The sequence below is a fragment of the Tachypleus tridentatus genome, chromosome 13, assembly GCF_004210375.1.
Source record: "Tachypleus tridentatus isolate NWPU-2018 chromosome 13, ASM421037v1, whole genome shotgun sequence".
NCBI lineage: Eukaryota > Metazoa > Arthropoda > Merostomata > Xiphosura > Limulidae > Tachypleus > Tachypleus tridentatus.
The window spans coordinates 163,196,663-163,218,348 of NC_134837.1; the positions used below are offsets into that span (position 1 = coordinate 163,196,663).

The 21,686-nt window shown below is 34.6% G+C and overlaps 1 protein-coding gene across 2 annotated transcripts in view; it reads left to right on the forward strand.

The window, feature by feature from the left end:
* The window catches only part of LOC143238856 (cilia- and flagella-associated protein 100-like), a 44,779-nt gene extending 23,820 nt beyond the window's left edge, over window positions 1–20,959 (forward strand). The window contains exons 13-16 of one of the 2 annotated variants that reach the window (XM_076479439.1): window positions 11,956–12,072; window positions 12,290–12,386; window positions 16,262–16,381; window positions 20,493–20,959. In XM_076479439.1, coding sequence (XP_076335554.1) covers window positions 11,956–12,072; window positions 12,290–12,386; window positions 16,262–16,381; window positions 20,493–20,609 — 451 coding nt within the window. In that variant the 3' untranslated portion in view covers window positions 20,610–20,959. Of the gene's footprint in view, window positions 1–9,547; window positions 10,556–11,955; window positions 12,073–12,289; window positions 12,387–16,261; window positions 16,382–20,492 lie in introns of those variants that run through there. The other variant, XM_076479440.1, reaches the window with a different exon arrangement.
* The last annotated feature ends 727 nt before the right edge of the window (window positions 20,960–21,686 follow it).

Sequence of the window (21,686 nt, forward strand, 5' to 3'; positions counted from 1 at the left end):
TAAACAGACCTGATTATGATCAAACTGACTTTTATCTAAGGTTGTTATATGCTGCCCTTCCCTTGGACACCTGGTAATAAAAGTTATGTGTTTTAGTTGCATAAATTGGAGTGTTGAACAACATAGTTGTGTGACTGAGAGGTTTAACCTCAAAAATAGTGGTAACGTTTTTTCCAAAAAACATTTGGACAGTCAAAAAAGACATGTTTTTAGACATGCTTCTATACAGAAGCAATATGGGCAAATATTGCTGGGTGTTAATGTAAATCTATGGAGTCACTCTAATATTCATGATATTGCATGCAATCTTAAAATTTAAATATATTCTTTTCCATTCAATGTTTGCATTGTTTATAAACTTCCATGCATATTTCCAATTTGCTTGTTGGTTCTCTTCTTAGAGGTTAGGTGTGGCAAGTGTTGGTGTTGCATCATACATCGTTTGAATTGATATTGTTGATAATTTTACCTGATTATTGCCTACAAATAGTTTTATTACCACATCTAGGGGCCTAAGTAATTTAAATTCTTATAATTTGAGCTTTCTAAGAAATACTTTAATCTATTTCCTATAATGTAATTGTAGAAAAGGGTATTATTATGATCTGAGAAAAGAATCTTGCATGTTAGACTAATTGTTAAAGCTTTCAAATGGTTTCTGATCAGATACATTACCTCTGTTCACATAAGTGGCTATTCTTGTTCAGTGCTACCCTGTATATGCAAAAACTTTTTTATGCACACCACAGTCCTTTTATATCCTCTCAATTAGAAATGACTGATTCCAGTGTGTCTCTCATGTGATAATCCTTCACCAATAAGAGTGTGACATACTTTCATGACACACATGACTCCCTCTACTCAATCCTAATGAACTATCACTTCTAGTTTTGGTATTTTTTCTTATGTTGCTCTTTGTGTGATTGCATTCATGACTTTGATTATTTAATTTCTGAAGTGGGATGTTTTCATTAATTTGTTTTCTTTGCATTGAAGAAGTCTTGCACTTTAACTAAATGTTCTGGTCTTTATTATTTTTCTTATACTCACATTTTTCTATGTCAAATACTTTTGTTTAATGTACATTTATACAATGAATTCAGAGGTTTGTACGACCATTTTGAGTATCATACTTCTGCTAGCACTGCTTCATAGGCTGTAGGAGGAGAGGCCCCTTTGTTGAATTTGTATGCAATTATCAACTGTGAGATTGTAGGTTATATGGGCTAACCTCCTTCTCCCAAACTTGCCCCACTTCCTCCTCAGCAAACTAAATCTGTTCAGGCATATGAAAATTTTACTCACCACAGGATTTTGTAGTGTCTTTTCCAGCTAGGCCTAATTCTGCATTTTTAAGACATGATTTCTCAGGTATTTGATATTCAGACTATTTCTCTGATTTTCTATGATCCTTATTCTTTTTTATTGCATGATAGTTCTTCCTCTCCATATTTAATTTTCCCACTCTCCCTGGATGTTAGGGTTCATTCTGAGCAATTAGCTTCACACTGTTTGAGGGTATCAGCATACCTCACCTTCCACAGATGGGGCAGTCCCTGATTTTCATGTGCATTTATGCCTTGCCCAATTTTAATGCCTTTGTCTTACCCAGATTCTCTTGTGTGATATTTATCTACTATCTATCTCCTTTGTGAAATGATCCTCTGAGACTTTGAGGGCTTTTCGAGGAGAATCCTCTTCCTTATTACTTCCATGTTGGCTAGATTGTCCTATTCATTTCTTTCTTTACACATTTGTTTTCTTTTTGTTTGGATCTTCTAGGTTGAGATGTGGCGTTGTCCTAGGTTTGTTTGCCACTTCCTTTTTGTAGGGATTTACGTATGGCCTCTTTTCTTTGGTGGTATGTTTTCAGTTATGTACGTGGACTTTGGAATTTATCAGAGTTAAGACAAGCTCCTATTCCTGTTTCCCATCTTAGTCCTACTTAGCCTTTACCTGTTCCTCCTTCCAGTAGTTTCTCATCACGTATTATTTGACATAGATAGGCACATTGCCAACAGTCCTAGTGACTACCTGGTGGGAGCCTGATTGTACAAGTTTGTTTTCCTTTGGCAATCTTTCACAACATATCTGTGGGTCCTTCAGGTTTTATCAGAGTGACTTCCCTACAATTTCTTCTCCTTTCCTTTGTCTCAGGTACCCATTTCCATACCTGTGCTTGAGATCCTACCACCAGCCAGCATCTGTCAGAGGTAGTACAAGACCTGTCTTAACAGGCCATCAAACCTGTTAATTATCTCTCTCCAGGCTGTCTGTTGTCCCTAATAAAATCAGACACTGGCAGCCTGTAATTGATTTGTCCCACCACAGTCAATTTCATAATTTGTTCTGTTTCTCCAATGAGTTATTTCTAACCCTCAGATTTATGGATGAATAAGATGGACATCATAAATGCTTATTTGCTTATCCTGATTTCTTGTAATGCACAATCTTATCTTTGGTTTGTTCTTCAAGAGGTTGTTTATCATATTCCTGTACTGCCCTTTGGGCTTGCTTTGGCCTATGATTTTTTGTTGGGTGGTCAGAGCATTCAATTATCATTTACATGCTTTTGGGTTGTGCTTTCATCATTATATGAGAACTGGCTACTGTTAGCTCATTCTGGACAGGAGCTCTTATCACTATCAACATCCTGGAGCTTCTTGCTGTACAATGTGCTTTGGTTCATTTTTTCTGTTTGGTCACAAGTTGTCTGGTAATTATCAATTCTGACAATTATATAGTGGTTGCTATCTCAATCACCATAGTGGTACCCATTCTTTATCCCTTTGTATTCATATATTGAATTTCTTTTGGGTCCACATGCTGAATATTCATATTATTGTGTGTCAGTTCTAGTTATTTTCAATCATGTCATAGAATGTCTTTCAGATTCAGATAAAGTCTATCCAACAGAGCACTTTTTTCTTGTTTTTCATTGGGGTACTTCTGATATTTATGTTTTTGCCATGCCTCTCAACCACAAATTACCCCTGTTTTGGTCCCTGGTCCCTCATCCTCTTGCTCCAACTTTTGATGCTTTTAGTCAGAACTGGACCAACAGATACCTATATGTCTATTCTCCCATTTAACTTTTTCATTTGATGATTTTGGTCATCCATGCAGCTCTTTGTCACATCCTTCTGATTGCTCCTTACTGGCTGGCTCAGCTTTGACTTCCTTGGCTTCTTCATCTCCAACATACCTCTCTGTTATTTCTTCCTCTGACTCCATCCCTTTTTCATCAATCTCAATAACCAGTGATTCATTCAGCCCTTCCTGTCCTCTGTCTTCATGTCTTGTTTTAGTCCAGTCTTTGGCAAGGATATCTGGCTTGTTCCAATTGGTAACTTCTTTTCTGATTTGTTTCAATCACCTTTGGTTTCTAAGTTAAAAGCTTTCCCCTGCTCAACCCACAATTTCTTATATTTCAGATTTCCTCACTTGACTTTTCAATTTGGGATCTTCTGTTTCCCTAATCTGTGATTACCAGGTGGCCTTGCCCCACACCTTTTGTTTTTTCCCAATACTGTATAGTATTTATCTCTTCTACTTTTTATCTGTTGATGCATTCCTTCCAGATCCATCCACCAAATCAGATCTTAGAACCTGACTGTCTTATTTTAGGAAGTGTTCTTCAAATGCTTTCAAAAGATGCTTCCTTCTTTCCCTTGCATAGGTTTCTCCATCTGTTCAATGTGAGATTCTAGTTATTTATATGAGAAGAGATATTGTACCATATCAGAATCTATAATTTTTCCATACTGATTTTTTTTTTCAATAGGTACTTACCTTTTCTCACACTTCCTATCCTTCCTTCTCACCAAAAACTGGTACTTCCATCTTCTGTCCAAACTTATTGTAATAGTTTGACACAATTGAATAGAGAGAATCACATGCATCAAGAGAGTATGTCACACTCTTATTGGTAGAGGGTTGTCACGTGATGATTTGCATGAGAGATACATTTGGATCAGTCATTTCCAATTGAGGAGAGATAAAAGACTTGTGGCATGCATAAAACGGTTTTGCTCTTAGGGAAAAACACTAAATGAGAATAGTTACTTTTGTGAGAAAGGTAAGTATCTATTGGAAAAAAAAATTATTATAGGAAAATTATAACTTTTAAAATTTAGAAGATCTAGACCTCCTAATTCTATTGGAAGATTGATTGTTTTTCTAGCTAATCATTCTGGTTTGTTATTCCATATAAATTTAAATATTTACTTTGAATTTTCTTTATTTTTTCATTATTGGGTGATGAAACACATCCAAAGTAAGTTAGTTCATGGTAGACTATTTGCTAATAGTGACAGTTCTAATTCTTCCTGATATTTTATTGTTTCTGTAGCATGCAATATTTTAGCTTTTACTTGTATCTACTCACACTTTAAGGATTAAATCTGATACCAAGAATTCTAATTGGATTTTTAGTTCAGTTAATATTTCCTGCGATATATTTTCTACCTCTCCATTTACTTAAGCAGAAAGCACTGAAATTATTAACTTTTGCTGCACCAGCTTTTCAAAAACTGTCTAACATTTTCCTACTGCTAGAGATAGATTTCTCAGTGATTATTATCAGAGTAACATTATCAGTATATGCAAAATATTTCTGATGGACATTATATAGTTATTTGTAACATGAAATATTTTAATATTTGAAGTAGTATTTACATTTTATAAAAAAAAAAGCTAAGATATGAATGTATAAAATAGGATACAAGAAACAGCCTTGTCTCACTCCTGATTTTACACAAATTTTCCATTAAGTACCCACTTACATTCACTTAAGATGTAACATTTGTGTAAATTATTTTAATCAGTTTTATCAATTCTTTCAGAAACCTGTATTTGTTTGGTACATGAAATTTAAAAATATGTTGAACTCTAACAAAACCTTTTTCCTTATCCTGTGAAATTGCACAGACAGGAGATTATTACCATTAGTTGAGAGACAGATAATGTTTTTTAACATGTCATTATTAAAGAAAATGTCTCTACTGGGTGTACTAGTCATTTGTGTTGAAGTAATTAATTTATTTAATATTTTTGTCATCCTCTTATTTAATGATTTGGTAAGAATCTAGTAATCAACATTGCATAAGGTAATAGGACTATAATTTTTTAATATCCTCTAATAGTTCTTGTTACATTTCAAGCTTATCATTCCTTCCCTAAATGATGGAGGGAGAATTTCCTCATTCAATACACTGTCTAGCATATCTATAGATTTTTTCATTGTAGTTGGCTAAACGTTTTTATAAGATTCTATTGGTAAATCATATAATTCTGGTGACTTGCTTAATAAAAAAACAATTTATAATCTTCTAAGTTCTATAATTTTGGTAAGTGCTTATGATTTCTGCCCACATTTTTCTTTAGTTGTTTTATTTGGATATAAATTTGTATAGTATTTTAATGCTGTTTTTTTGTAATTCTAACATGTGTCACTATTTTCCCATTATCATCTATCAGTTGTTTTATTGTAAATGTACCTTTTCTCTCTTTATGTAAAGATTCCTATTGAATTTCTATTTTTCTTTTGGTTTTGTTTTTTCACTATCATAATTCTTAACCTTTCTAGTTTTTTGTCAGACAATCCATTTATTTCCTGTTTAATGGAATATATTAATTCCATAAAATTTGGATCACCATCAGCAAATCTTGTCAGCATAGTTAACATTCTTTCTGATTGATATGTTATTTTCTTTTCTCCTTATATGGTATTTTATTTATTTCTTGTAAGTTTGACTGACTGTATTGTTTTCTTTAAAATTTCACATCAGATTATATCCCCTTCCTGTATCTTACATAATGAAACAAGTTTATCATACGTTTCATGAACTATCTGCTCATTTTCTAATAACATTACATGTAGTTTTAGTAACGCTTTTCTCATTCTGTTGTTTCAAGTACGTTAATATGCGTTATTAAATTGTTATGATCACTGACATATTGCTGCTTTCTTCATAATTTCTGTATGTATGGTCTGGGTTATAACAGAATTAGAAACATAAGTTCTGTCCATTCTAGTATCCATTCTATCATAGTTTCAGAAAGTTATTCCTGGTGAACAGGGTCTAGATGATTTCCTAATTAACTAACATGGCACTGGTTTTCGTTTTATATCTCCCAAGCTTTGAAGGGGCTTGAGAGACAACCAGAGGCATTCAGAAACATTCGTTTCTCCTCATGCTCTCTTCACAGAGTTAAAGTTTGTTTTTACTTGGTTTGTTTGTTTGTTTTTTGAATTTCGTGCAAAGCTACTGGAGGGCTATCTGTGCTAGCTGCCCCTAATTTAGCAGTGTAAGACAGCTAGTCATCACCACCCACCGCCAACACTTGGGCTACTCTTTTACCAATGAATAGTGGGATTGACCGTCACTTTATAATGCCCCCACAGCTGAAAGGGCGAGCATGTTTGGTGCGACCTTTGAATTACGTGTTAACGCTTGGCCATGCCGGGCCTGGTTCTACTTGGAAAGAATAATGGTATTATTTGAGGGTATGATACTGAATTATACTCTTCAAAAATAGAAACGCAAAAGGCAAAATATGAGACAAATTGTTAACAAGTTTATTCCGGGTAGTTCTGTATGACATGTGTGAAACTTTGCACATTTACTGCTGAACATCCAAAGTCTGCAAAGGCGAAGTCCACGCTCACTAGGTGAAGTTTAACGTCACTCAACGTCAATAACGAGTATGCCCCCCGTGAGCATCAATAACTGCTTGGCATCACCTGCCCATGGAAGCGATGAGATGACGAATTACATCCTGTGGAATGGCTGTCCACTTAGCCTGCAAAGCTGCTGCAAGCTGAGGTAGAGTCTGCGGTTGAGGTTGTCGCCGTCGCAGACGTCGGTCCAACTCGTCCCAAAGATGTTCGATGGGGTTTAAATCTGGTGATCTGGAGGGCCAGGGTAGAACGTTGATGTTGTGGTGTCTCAAAAAGACAGTGGTGAGTCGGGCTGTGTGAGGACAGGCGTTGTCATGTTGAAAAACGTCGTTGACGTTCACCATGATGGGTTGCACATGGGGCCTAAGAATCTCGTCGACGTATCGTTGAGCCGTAAGATTCCCTCGAATGTGCAAAAGGTCTGTTATGGCATTGTAGGCGATGGCAGCCTACATCATGACGCTGCCACCACCAAATCTGTTAACATCCTGCACATAGTTTGCTTCAAAACGTTCACCTCGGCGACAGTAAACATGGGTCCTTCCATCCTGCCTACGAAGCATAAAACGTGATTCATCGCTGAACTAAACATGCCTCCACCGTCGATGAGGCTATACCCGATGTGCTCGAGTCCACTGCAGCCGTGCTTGACGATGTTGCTGGGTGAGGATGACACCTCTGACTGTACGTCGAGGTCGGATTCCTGTATCTCGTAGACGGTTGTGTGCGGTCTGATCTGAAATTCTACGCAGCCCTGGTATGGTTGAGGCAGTAGACGTCGCACTGATGGTCCTATACCGAAGGTGACGTAACCGGATGTTGCGATTTTGTGCGGGCGTGGTCACACGAGGTCTGCCAGATCGTGGACGGTTACGAGTTGATTCATGTTGTTGGTGACGATTCCATAGCCTTGTGATGGTGCTTGGGTGGACATTCACAGCTCTGGCAACATCTGATCGAGATGCGCCTGCTTCCAAGCGACCAATGGCGTTGTTGCGTTGTGCTTCAGTCAGTCTTGGCGTAACTGTATTGCGTGTCGGTGGCTTAACACTGAGCTATGGAAACCGTGAACCGTCACTTTTATAGGGATTTATCACATGTTGCACTTGCAGAACATGCAGATCTCTCAAACAAATTTATTGGACACGCATGCATTTTGGCGAAAAATCCGATGTTTTCCTCCGTTTTCAAAGTGCACAACTTTTATTGTCATTTTGGTCTGACAGTCAGTGCCTTAACACGTGTAGCATCACATACTTTGAGCTTGTAACGTTATTATATATATTTCTCTTTAAAATAACAAAAATATCCCTTTTGCGTTTATTGTTTTGAAGAGTATATTTGAGGTGAGTCTAAATTAACATTAGCATTGAAAGCAAATGGGGGAAAGCTGTGAGACAGGTCAAAAGTAGAGAAAAAGAGCTGGCTTGGCTGAACAGAAAGGTAGCTTAAAGGATGGCTAGGTGGTCTGTGGAAGACAAAGAAGACCAAGGCTGTGATGAAGTAGTGAGTTCTTGGATTAACAAATCAAGCATGATAAACTGATTGATTAAAACAGAATTTTGGATTTGACTTGGCTTGGCTATTGACCTTTACCTTGGTTATGACTCTGATTTAACTTTAAATGAGAAAGCACCTTATCAGGGCAGAGATCATGGGATCCAAACACTCAAGGTGAGAATTTTGCTGTAAGGGGATACAGGAGAACCCTGAGAAAACCCATATTCATGGCCAGAGCACCAAATAAAGTACCTTGATCATGCCCAGTGAAGGTTGTAGGAAATGTAAAAATATGATTAATAGAAACAGGCAAACAACAATTATACTGAAGAAAAAACTTAAGAAGTGAAAAATACTGGCTGAAATTATCCTAGAAGAGTGGGTTATTGTCCTCATTTGTGTAGTTGTAGGAAGCTGGGCCTGTTTGTTGGTTGAGCTTGGTGTAGGACTTATGGTTGAGTGGTACCTGAATGCGAAGGAAAGTTTTGCAACTGTCGAAAAGATTTTCTGCAGGTTATTCTGTGGTTTGTGTTTTCCTGGCTTTCTTTGGAACATGGGTCTGGGTTTCTTGACTAATTGTTGTGGTGGCTTTAGAGGTCTGCTTCATCAGAATGCAGATCTGTACTGATTGGGTCGTGAGAAGAGTTGTTTTGTTTTGAGGGGTCTTGGTGAATTTGTTGCATTTGTTGGCTGTTTTAGACTAGAGGCTGTCATTTGTCTGGGTATTGTTATCCTTCACCTGTGAAATAAATAAAGGAACATTTGTGTTTGGTAGAGCTGAAATTAGCATAGAGGTCATGAGAGTTGAAGAAAGTAAGGTATCAGGCCTGCTTATCTTGCTAAACATGCAGTGATGATTGATAGTAGGGGCATTTGACCATGAAGTGAAAGAAATGAAAAAAAAAAACACATTATTTAGGTTGTGATCAGCTACTTGTTTGGTTTTTGCCATTATCATCATGAACTGAATAGGGAGACTTGTAATCCTTGATCGGATCTAGTGAACAGCATGCAATTTAGATATGGTGGTTGTTTCAAGTGAGTACTGGATATCTGCATGAGAGATAGAAGGATAGATATCCTTAGGAAGACAGAAAAAAAGATTACCATATTTTTTAGTGTATAAGATGCATCCCTATTTTCAAGGCTATTTTCAGAGAAAAAATATTTTTCACAGTTATCATTTATTTATTTGTTCAACATCAATCATAATCTTTTATTATTCTTTAGAATACTTCAAAAGTAGTGTCCATTATAAAATAAAATGTCAATAATAATATCAAACGTTGTATAATACATTTACATCAAAACATTGTTCAGTGTATCAATTTCTAAACTTAAATGTTTTTATTGTGTACTTTATAGATATGACTCTAGTACAGTGTGGCCTGTAAGTCCCTACTCATCCATATATCTTATGTATCCAGTGTATCTGTGTGCTGTCCCTCATTCTCGCTGCATAATATATTATGTGATGCCATGTTCTGTGAGACATTTTCTCAACATAGCAGGTATTATTGTTCCAAATGCTATGGTAACAGCTGCCTTCAACTCATCATTAGTATTATAATGTTGTTTAGACACAATGTCCTTTAACATATGGATGGGTAGGGACTTACGGGCCACCCTCTATTGTTAGTACAATGTCTAATTTAAGTTAAAGAAGGGTCTCTTTAATGGAACACTGTTTTACAGTTGTATCTCGTAATTATCAATTTTCTTTAGCCTATGAGAGAAAGAAAATAAGCTTAGGGAAGTGTAAAGGTTGATCACTCTAGTTTCTAGTCCTTGCTGTACAAGGTACGGTACGCCTAGGGAGGCATAAAATATTTGACCTTAGGTGTATAGGAATTGGAGGGGTTTTGAGACCCATTTTTTTTGGAAGAAATGTGCATTTTATACACTGAAAAATAAGGTAGATGGGCTGTTAGTGGTGAAATACCAGATATGAAATTTAGCATTCCACAGTTTACATAAATGTGTAAGGTCAGCCAAGGTAGAGGGCTGGAGAAAACTCTACTTCAACAAAGGATCCTAGACTTTCTCAGGTCAATAAAGGAAATGATTTGACTTGGGGTGAAGTCCAGTGGAAATCCATCAAGAATTACCAGAGAAATTGATGTATGTTTCAGCAAAGAACTTATTAACTTTGGAGTCATCTTGGTAGCAGTCAAATTGTAGGTCTGGCCAGCAAAAAAGAGAAAAGACTTCCGTTTTAAACACAACTTTTTTTCTTTTATGCACAGAACGACTTTACATTTATCTGACCTCCCACGAATGACTTCCTGACAGATCTGACATATGACCATGATTTTTGAGTGGAGGTTGAATTACAATTTATCTATAATGTCCTTTCTTCATATCAGTAATCTTCAGGACACATTAAATACGGTATGTACAATGTGGAACAAAGAGATCACATAACTGGAGATTGCTTGACAGATTAGTATCTGTATCTTGGTACTTCATGGTATTCAAGTAAAACTACTTGTTACATACACATGAATATTTTGGCTTAAAGACTTTCAGGTTCTGAAAGATAACTAAGGGCAGTCAGAAACTGTTGTGTGTCTCTGTCCCTCACGTGGAATTAAGGTTTATTCTTTTATTGAGTGTAGAAGGTTTTGAACTAGTGGCCTAGATGTTAAGTAACGTAATTAAGATTTACTAGCAGGGTGTGAAAATTATTAACTTGCAAATATTTGAAGCTGAGAACAGGAAATTACTGTGAAGAAGGCTCTGAGTGTTGATATAGAAATGTGATTGGACATTAATATAGGCTAAAGTTGTGATGAAAACAACAAAATAAATGAAATATGGAAATTAAAGAAGTTTTAGTTAAATTGAAATTGTTTTAGTGCAACGTAATATATTTTGTGTAGTATTTGTATTAAGAAAGGATTACCTAATTAGGTGTTGGCTAGGGTCTAGCAATAATTTAGTACAGATATTTATTGATATTTCTTTACTAGTTGTTTTAATATTGCAGAATGGGTCCTGTTCAGAGCTGAGATCAAAGGATCCAAGTTTCAAGGTGAAATTTTGGTTTATGGTGGGGCTGTTTTGTTCATTTAAGATACATATCTTCCAATGTTTGTTTTCATATTTGAAATTACAGCATTTTGTGGATATTGGAGTTGTGATAGTGGTAAATATGAGATATTTTTATTATGTTCTATGAGTTATGTTATCCACCATAACTACTATTACACAGAGTACCAATTTGCTATGTTATCTGACTATCTATAAAGTACATAAGCTATTTTACTGGTAATAGCAACTGGCACAGCTTGAACTAGTTCGTTTGTTATTACCTGGTTATTGAGCTTTTGAATAATGATTTCCTGTCAGGTGCAACTTTTTTTATCATGGCAGATAGGTTGGCCATGTCTAAGAGGGACTACTGTATTTTGAATGTTTCTATAACATTTTGTAACGTTTAGATACTAGAATCCTTTCCATTTCTATTACATTTGACTTTATCCAGATATGGGTTGCTCTACACAGTTGAAATCACCATCCAATATTATCTTGTATGGCATAATATATACTGTATATAATGACATAATATATATTGTTTAAAATTTTGAAAAAAAAGTTGACCTGGTTCTTTGGATCACTAGTGCATACATATGTATTATTTGATTTGATCTTTGCAATTATAGAATTGTTTAAGAATTTTTGTTGGCTATAAAAAGGAAATGATGGTTAAATATACTGCATTTTAACCAGATGAATGATTTAAACATTTATAGTATGAAATTTTAATACAGGCTGTTTTCATTTGGAGAATATAAAGCTGAAGACCAAGAGAAGATGCTTGCTGATATCAACAAAAAAGTGGAAACTGTTTATCGAGCTTGCATTGGAGAAAACACTGCTAACATCAGGTTATGTTGTTTTGATGAAAACTGTCATACTTCTTTTTTATATGCATTGCTTAAAATATTTCAGGATATTTAATGGAAATTCTCAAAGCTCTTTACAAATTTGATTGTTATCCAGATCTTTTACCTGTTGATGATGACTAATTAACTAAAAGTAAACTTTATTTGTTTGATAGAGAAATTTATTTGAATGTTCATATATATATATATATATATATAGTACTCTGATGATGTTGACAAGCATTGAAAATAAGCTAGAAGACCTGCTAGATACAGTAGACTCTTTCCCACAACATCGATTGGAAGCTGTTTGTAAGGTAGATCATTATAAAAGAGTGGATAGTCCTAGTGAGATTACTGGATGGAAATAAATGTATAAGATAAAGTGTCATATTGTAAGATGTCTGTTTTTAGGAACTATAAGTAGTTTAACTAATGTAAAATAAATTATCATACAGTGTAATTTTTACTGTCAAAAAGATAATTTTGCAATAGTCTACTGTAAACGAAGTCATCAAATAGTAAGGTATATTATTGCTGGAAAGTTCAAGGGTATCAGTTGCATGTAAGATAAGCCGTCACCTTTTGAGGAATGATACCAAGAATATGACTTAATAGTGAGTATAAAGTGATTCTACATGTGATGAAGTTACTGCCATCACAAAGATTATTCAGAAGTGGTGGAGTGGTAAGTGAATCATCATACACCTGTACCTTAAAAAAAAGTACTTAGTTTTTATGAGTGTGAAGAGGGTAACTCAATATAGGTTGGTATAGTCAGGAAGTCAACTTGGTAGCAATTGGATGTAAGGCAGGTAATTAAATATTAAAGTCACTGCTGGCTCTTGGTAGGATTTGAGTGTGAAGGTCTTCAGAAGTTGAGTACATTAAATAAAAGTGATTTTGAAGCTCTATCAAGTCATTACAGTTCTGTTTGCTATGTGCAGTCATGTGCTGTGTGTCTTGACAATAGTTCTGCAGCATAGTTTCATTAGCAACAGGCTTTGTCTTAAGATTGTAATGGCACACCACTTTTCTTTGCATTGATTTTCATAATCAGTCTGGTTTCTGAGTATGATGACTTGTCTCATTTCAACAGTCCTATTGTACAGAATTCCTCAGGCATTGCATCTGCCAACTCAACCAGTATAGCTTCATGTAGAATATCTGTTTCATTCTCGAGCAGTTTGAGGTATGTATCAACTGAACTGATATGCTGTTGCATACATGAGACTTATTTCTCTTTTACAGTTGGAGATCCTTCTTTATTATGTTGCATACTGTAGGATTTTGTAAATCCTCACTTGTTAAGCTATAAAACTAATATTGCTACAATCTTAAAGTATGGTTTCAATACGTACTGCCCTTTTTATGTAAACAATTTTTTTTTGCATACGGAAAGCCTTAAACTCCCATGTTCCACATGATCATTGTGGCTTAATTGTGTCTCACTTACAAATTATCGTGTGACAACTCTCTACCAATAAAAGTGTAACACATCCTCTTGATGCAGGTGGTTGCCCAGGGCATATCCTCTCCTTTTCTTATTGTGTGGGAGGTTTCTCTCTCTTCTAGAAGCTAAGGCTTCTTTGAAATCTTATATCCCCATGGATTGTGACTCAATACATCCAATATCATAGAGTGTACCTTTTCCTTTATCTAATGTGGGATTCTATCTGCTTCCAGATGAATGGGGGGAGCAATTTTGGATCAGTGATCATATCATAATTTGTCCCTTTATATGACTCTTTTAGGACTTTTGGTAGTGCATTGGCTTTTGAATCATTTTCTTATGGTTGTCTAGTGATGATCCATCAAGCCAAATATATTGTTGTCTCCTATATTAATCACAAAGGAGGCACCCAATCTTGCCCTCGATATTTCTGCATTCTTGACCCCTTTTCCTGGATCCATTCTTTACCTTTACTGCTAATAGCTTGTCATGTTTTAGGTTTCATGATTCTTGCGACATATAATCTTTTCAGACCTAATAAGATACTACCTAGAGAGTGGCTGTTCAGTCTTCTAGTATTTCAGTAGCTGCCCTCTTATCTGAACATTCCATTTCTAGATATTTTTATCATTTAATTCAACACCATATTTCTTTTCTGGTCCTTAGTTTCTTATACCTCAATTTTTGTTGTGGATGACTTCAATCAGTACTGGTCCAGCTATTTTTTTCTTTGCTTACCATTGTATTTGTCCATTTCTTTTATGTGCTTTCCCTCATTCTGAGCTCTCTGTTTTAAGTGCTTGCTTCCCACTGGCTGACTCAAGTGTGGTTTACTGTTTTGAGCCTTTGCCAGCCCTCTCCTCCTTTTTCTACATCTTTGTTACACTGTGCATTCCTTTGGCTTCTTTCATTTGTCTCTCATTCAGCTCTGTTGTCACTCCAGCTTAATATGTGGGTTTGTTTGATCTCCTAAAACACATTCCATACTTTTTTACATGTAACCTTCCTCTTTCTTGTTCTGTTCTTTGACTATTTATGAAAATGGCATACTTTCTCCCCTTCCTGTCCTACTGTCCCTTATCTTCCTGAGTTTTTACATGGCTGATAGCCCTAGCTTTATTGCACTTGTCCATTTTTGGTTATAGGGTAGCTTTCCATAATGCTTTCAGGTTTTCTCATTATCATCATATAGGTTCATCTTCTGTTCTTTGTTTGCTCTTTTTTTGCCATTTTTGTCCTATTTGCCCAGCAGTCCTTCCTGATGAGGGCCTAAATATTGTTATTTACACCATTAACCTTTCTCTCATTGCATATTTAGTCTTTCTTTCCTTGTATCATCTATCAAACAAGACCCATTTCTTCCTTTTTGCCTTTAACCACAGAAGATCTGACATGTATGCTGTTGATGCTTTTAATATTTTTCTATTCTTATATTCTTTATTATACTGCTTGTACTTTGCTTCTAAAACATTTGTGGCTCCTGAAGAAAAAAGTGCATTCAGCTCCATTTCTCACATATATTCTTGTTCTGACTTGGTTTGTTTTCTTTGTCTCATTTGTGTGGTTTGTTGTTATTCGACCTGCACTTTTCCTTTTCACAGTTCATGCTACTTTTTACACATTCTGTAGAATTCCTGATCTACATAAGATGTTTCTTTCATTACTTTCATGGAATGGCTACAACATCTCATACATTTAGTCTTTTGTTTCATTTGATATAGATTCGCATCGACTCTTTCAGATCTCTTTTCACCAAATCCAACACCTTACTCTTTCTCTGGTTCCTCACTTTTGTCATCTATTTGGATTCCACTGAGTGGCAAGCAGTGTTTGCCAGTGTATACTTAACTTTAAATACATCCCATGTAACCTTTAAGGTCTGTAATGCTTACTGATTAGAGGAGGTGATATCAAGACTTTGGGAAACTCTAGTGGTACATTGCTTCATAAATAAGGTCCATTCCAGACCTTACCAACTCAGGACCAGCCAACGTAAGTTCTCACACATGTGGTTGTTAGCAGCTGCCCTTTTACTGCAGACAGGATGGAAAATTCCATATGCCACCTAATTTTGAACTGGAGTTGACTCATCATATTTGCATTCCCACTTCCTACTATTGCCCTGATGTTGGGTTCCAAGATAGCATTTGACAGAGCTAAGCCACCCTATGTCATTTGTCCACAATGAAATGGTGGACTTACACTGCAAATGTGTAGATACTTACCTCTTATCACACTTCTCACCTATCCTTCCCACTTCCGGTGCATATTTTCTTGCTTAATCTCAAATAAATTATTGTGTTGTACAGTATCGAGGGCATAAATTCCTCTAGGAGAATGTGTTACACTGCTGTTTGTGGAAAGCTATTATGTGAGGAAAGTAAGTATCGATCAGAAATACATTCTAAGTGTTTTAAAATGTTAACTTTCATCCCATACCTTTGTTTTTTAACTGAGGTACCTGATATGCACCTTGTATTTCTGTAAACAGTCTGATAGTGAATCTGAGGAATATGCTTTTAGAGACTTGTAGTATTATAATTTTTAGTTAATGTAATTTGTCTTTTTTTAATAGAGTAAGACTTAAGACTAATAAGGACATCTTGAGGGTCAGTTTGATTGTGGTTAGATATTGATTATGCTCAGATATTAAAAAGATGAATTGTGTATTTTGAAGTACAAGAAGAATATCAAATGTCACACAAAATACTAAAAAAGTAACATTTTTGTACATGTTAGGCAAAGCTCCGTGAAAAAAGGATAAAGGAAAGAAATGAGTTGGAAGCTGTCCGACGTAAGCGTCAAGAAGACAGAATAAAGAAAGCTTTAGATAGAGCCTATGCTGTTAACAAGAAAAAGGTGATTAAATAAACAAACATTAGGTGCCTTGGATAGATGAATATAGTTATGTCTTAAGTTTATCTTAACAAATTACCAGTATCTGCAATCTTAGTTTATTTTGTAGATTTTTGTATGTTATAGTTGGAGAAATAATTTTATTAAGTAAGCTTATTCATACTTAAGTACAACCAACAACACTATTTAAATAAACCAGTAAAACTGCATCAGCTCATCATTGGGATGTTATAAGAGTTAACTATTCAATATTTTAAAAATTTTTGTTTTTATTGGAGAATCCATGTTGTTATTTTCCTTTATGGCTCAGCTGTAAGTTTGAAGACATATAATGCCAAAAATCAATCTTTGATTACCATATCACATATGAAACATTGTGCAGGTTGGTGCTAAAACAACAACAAACAATTATTAATATACCCTTTTACACGTTAAATGGCTATAAAATATTCAACAAAGATTGCCTTTTAAGTTTGTTTTTCCACATCTTTCTATAATATTTTTATTATTTTATGAAGGTAGTATGTGAGAAGCCAAAATATGCTGTATGTGATGAATCATTTTTTGCAAAATAGTATTTCCAATCAAAAAATGAACTGAATATTTTAAGCAGACATACTTTGTATTTACATAATGTGTAAGGTTGTCTGTTGATCATATCATGTTGGTTAATAATTTAGATTTTACTTCATTGATTTTAATTTTTGGAATATTACACTATGTAATAAAATTTTTATTTGTTCCTGAGCAGAAAGTGCTATTTTCAAATTGCTTATGCCTAAAGTAAATGGAAAAGACCTATTTTTCTCTTCAAACTTTGCTTTTGTGACCTGGGTAATGAAATTTTCAAATTTACCTGTTTTTCAGAACATTCCAGATAGATTCAGTGTTAAGCAGCTGATAGAGAATTTTCGCAAACTTACAAGAATTTTCAAAAACTTTATAGAATGTTGTAGAAGCCTCATAATGGGAATAAGTATCCGTCTCTTTCCCTGGCTCATTCAGTGCACCTCAAGGAGGAATATAACAGTGTCAAGACCTTGCTAGAAGCCTTGAAGCATAATGAATATGGCTGGGAGGTTATCAGATACATGGTGGCATTCCATATGGGTCTCCAAGGAGGCTTCACCAAGTTTCCCTGTTATCTTTGCCTTTGGGACAGCAGGGACACCACAGTGCACTACAACAGGAAGCACTGGCCACAACGGACATAGTACTCTGTGGGGAGGCATAATGTTAAGTGTGAGTCACTAGTGGATCTCCAGAAGGTGTTCTTCTCACCATTGCACATAAAATTGGGTCTTATGAAACAATTTGTCACAGCTCTTCATGAGGAATCCACAGCCTTCAAGTACCTTCAAGACTTCTTCCCTAAGCTGTCTGAGGCAAAGGTCAAAGCTGGTGTCAATGTTGGACCACAAATAAAGAAGATCCTGGAGTGCACAGAATTCCCCAAAAAGCTGAGTTGGAAGGAAAAAAAAGTGTGGGGCAGCTTTGTTGCAGTGGTTTGGGGTTTCTTGGGCAATTACAAGGCCGAAAATTATGTGGAACTGGCTGAGGCTCTGGTGAAGAACTATGGCAAAATGGACTGCAGGATGTCTCTGAAAATCCATATCCTTGATGCTCATCTGGATACATTCAAGGAGAACATGAGAGCATATTTATAGGAGCAAGGCGAGTATTTTCACCAAGATATACTAGACTTTGAATGCTGCTACCAAGGAGCATATAACGAAAACTATATTTGGGGGCTGATATGTGAAACTGATTTAAGTTACAGTTGGAAATCTTGAAAAACTACTCACTTCTAAATGTTTTTGTTCATTTTTGTATAACTTTAGTATAAATACATGTAAATCTTGATTCATATGTTGTTTTATTCAGACCTAATGTAAATGAAAATGTGCAAATTTGCCCTTTGTTACATAGAAAATAGGTTAATTTCTAAATTTCATTATCCAGGTCACAAAAGCAAATTTTGAACGAAATAATGGCCATTTTCTGTACTTTTACAACATAAGCAATAAAGAAATAACACATTCTATCCATGAACACTATTTGTGTTACATAGTGTTATTTTTGTATAAACATTTATTGGTAGTCCAGAAATATCTGGATTAGTAATTTAAAAAACTGTTACATGAACAAAAGTTTGTAGAAATTTGTCCATAACTCTTTACTAAAATATTGTATTAATATTATAAAAATATGATTGAGAATGTGTTCTTTGAATTTTGTTACATAAATAGCTCTGTATGTTTGTGTGAGGTGTATTTCATTAAGTTATAAATGTGTATATCATGTTAGAAGTAGTGCTGTTTAGTTGAAAAACCCAAGAAAAATAATTCGATGATTTATTTAAGCTGTTATTTTCCCATTGTGACTTTAATTCCAACTAATTTGTGGTTAACATAGCCATTATATATTTTGAAAGCTGAGAGTATTTACACCTGGGTATCTGGCCAAGTTGACATGTAAGCATGTCCAGCAACAGGGATTCAAACTTGTGACCCTCATTTTGTAAGTCGAGCATCCTAACCATCAAGCCATGCTAGGTCCTTATTTATGCTGTTACCTGGAAGTAAAATCATTTATATACACAATTGTTACATGTACATTACATTGTGCAATAAAGGTTTAAAAACCTCGTTTAATCCATTATTTATATACCATTTATTTTAACACTGACATAGGTATATATCTTAAAATCATTATTGTTGAGGTTTTAAGAACTAAAATAATAGCCATGTGCATTGCTGTTGTGTCCAGAAAATGAATAGAGTGCATTATATTATGTTTTATATACCAGAACAATAAACAGAGGATAGAGTGTTATATACAAAACAATAGTTACAGATGTACCTTACATCATTTTGAAATTTTTAGGAAATAACGAACATTCAAGTTAAACAGTGTACTTGTATTTAAGATATGTATATAAAGTATTCCTGAAAAGATGAACAAATACTAATTTATAAAAAGCTTGATTACTTTCAAGTAAAAAATGTAAACCTTTTCTGAAAAACTACTGAGATGGCAGGTTACCTAAATCATGCTCCAAATCATACTTTTACCCATAATTCATGTGCAATGATTTCTATGGTTGGTTAAGAATTATGGTTTACATAATTAAAATTTATATTAGAATTCAGAGTTAGGTGTATACAGACTCTCAAGAAAAAAATACTCACCATTAAGTGTCATTATGAAAACTAATACCGTGAAAAGTGTTGACAGATGTCAAATATATTTGTGTAATATTGCTGTAATAAAATACCCCATAAAGCTTAAAGTGTTTTAAACATTTCTCAAACAGATAAATAAAATATTTGAATCTAATATTAGGTTGAAAATGGTTCAATTATGATCCTGTCATTAGTACAGGGTGTTCGGAAAGTCAGTATGCAGTTTTGTGGTCATATTTTATTCAATTTATTTCAAGCCAGAAACTGATTACGGTGTTTAGGAACAAAATAAGAAGGATCCAAGCCTGTATTGATGCCAACGGGGGTCACTTTCAACATTGTTTATAATTGTCATTCATATTTACCTCCTGTATTCTATATTGAAACATGTCTGTTAATAAATATATAAGTGCACAGTGACTTTCCAAACACCTTGTATATGATTTTTAATTACATACATTGATAACACAAAGAAACAGATTTAGGTGTGCTATTGAATGAAAATGATATTAAAGCTAACACTAAATGTATGGTTATTAAAAAAATAGTATTGATCATCATGAAAAAAATTTAGTAGTTAAAATAATTAAAATGTAAGTGCTAATTTCATATTGAATTGGTTTATTGAACATACAAATTTAGAAAATGAACATTATTTTACAATTCCTATTTTAAATTTTCAATATTTGTCTCATAAATGAATGACCATGAACACAGTCTCTTATGGTGGCTTGAAAGATACATTTTATCTCAGAATTAGTTGATTGATATGGTTTTACTAGGTGTTTTGTATCATTTGGAACATTTATTAAAATTTATTAGCTAGGTGACATGGCTTATATTATCTGAATGACAAAGCATTTTTGTCAGAAATGTATATTTTCTCCAGCATCAGTTATATATTAACTATTTCATTTTCTTCTCTTCAGGCTGTTCGTAAACTGATGCCACGATCTGCACCACCCCAAAGTCGTGGAAATAAAAAAGAAGCTGTTGCAAAAGCACGCCAAGAGGAGGAAGAAGAAATTATTAATTTTTTTACGTAACATGTATCTTAATTGAAAATTATAAATGAGTGTATATATGATCCATGATATAAAAAAACCACCAAAAGTATGTAATTCATTATACATTTGTTGGTGTCATTTTAAAGATATGATTTCTATAATTTTAAAATTTTTAGTTGGCATTTATTTATTATTTTTCTCTAGAAAGCCTTATGTAAGTAGTACTTGATTACAGGTGTCAGATGACTTAGTTTTTGAATAGTATATATCAAAGTAAGTATATGGGTGTGTTGGGATTAATGATTCATGTACAGTAGGTGTCTGTAATATGTTGGCGATAAATTCATAAAATAAACGAGCAACATGCCCTCCATTTTTTCAAAATAACTTGTATATTTTGTACAATTTAAACATGCATATAAAGATTCTTTTCACTTTGGAAATCATAATTGTATCTTAAATACCATAAAGTTCTCTTTTTGTCATTTGGTTTAGACTTCAGTTGATAAACTGATCAACATTTTTTAATTTTTATGTTGAACACTTATCAGTGTACAATTCATATATGATACCTTTAATTGTAAGATTATCTATTCCATCCAATGCTAACCTCTGTATGTAACCTTTTTCTTTATGCATGCTACAAGCCTTCTGCTTCTCCCTATTGGAATTGCAAGATTCCAACATATCTCTTATGCAAATCATCACTTGTTGCATCCTCATCAATAGAAGCCTGATATGCTTGTGATTTCCTTTACCCTCCTGTACTGAACTATCACTTCTTGTTTGGTGGTTTTGAGTTTGAACATGCTCCTTTGTGTGCTTAATGTTTCTTGTTTGACAAATTGGTTAGTTTTTTATTTAATTTGCTTTCAGTTTTTTTTTCTCAGGCCTCAAGTGTGAACAACCTGATGGTGGAAATATCTGCTTTTATACATTAAGAGGTTGAATATTACTTGGAGACATTGCCTAGGCTTCTCCTGAGTCGACTGGGCCTATGCAAGCTGACAAGGACGTTGATTGTCTTTTTCTACCTCCAGAGTTTGCTGTTCCTTCTCATTTCCAACTTGAGGAGTCTCTTATGGCTAATTCAGTCATTATGAATTTTGTGTCTCA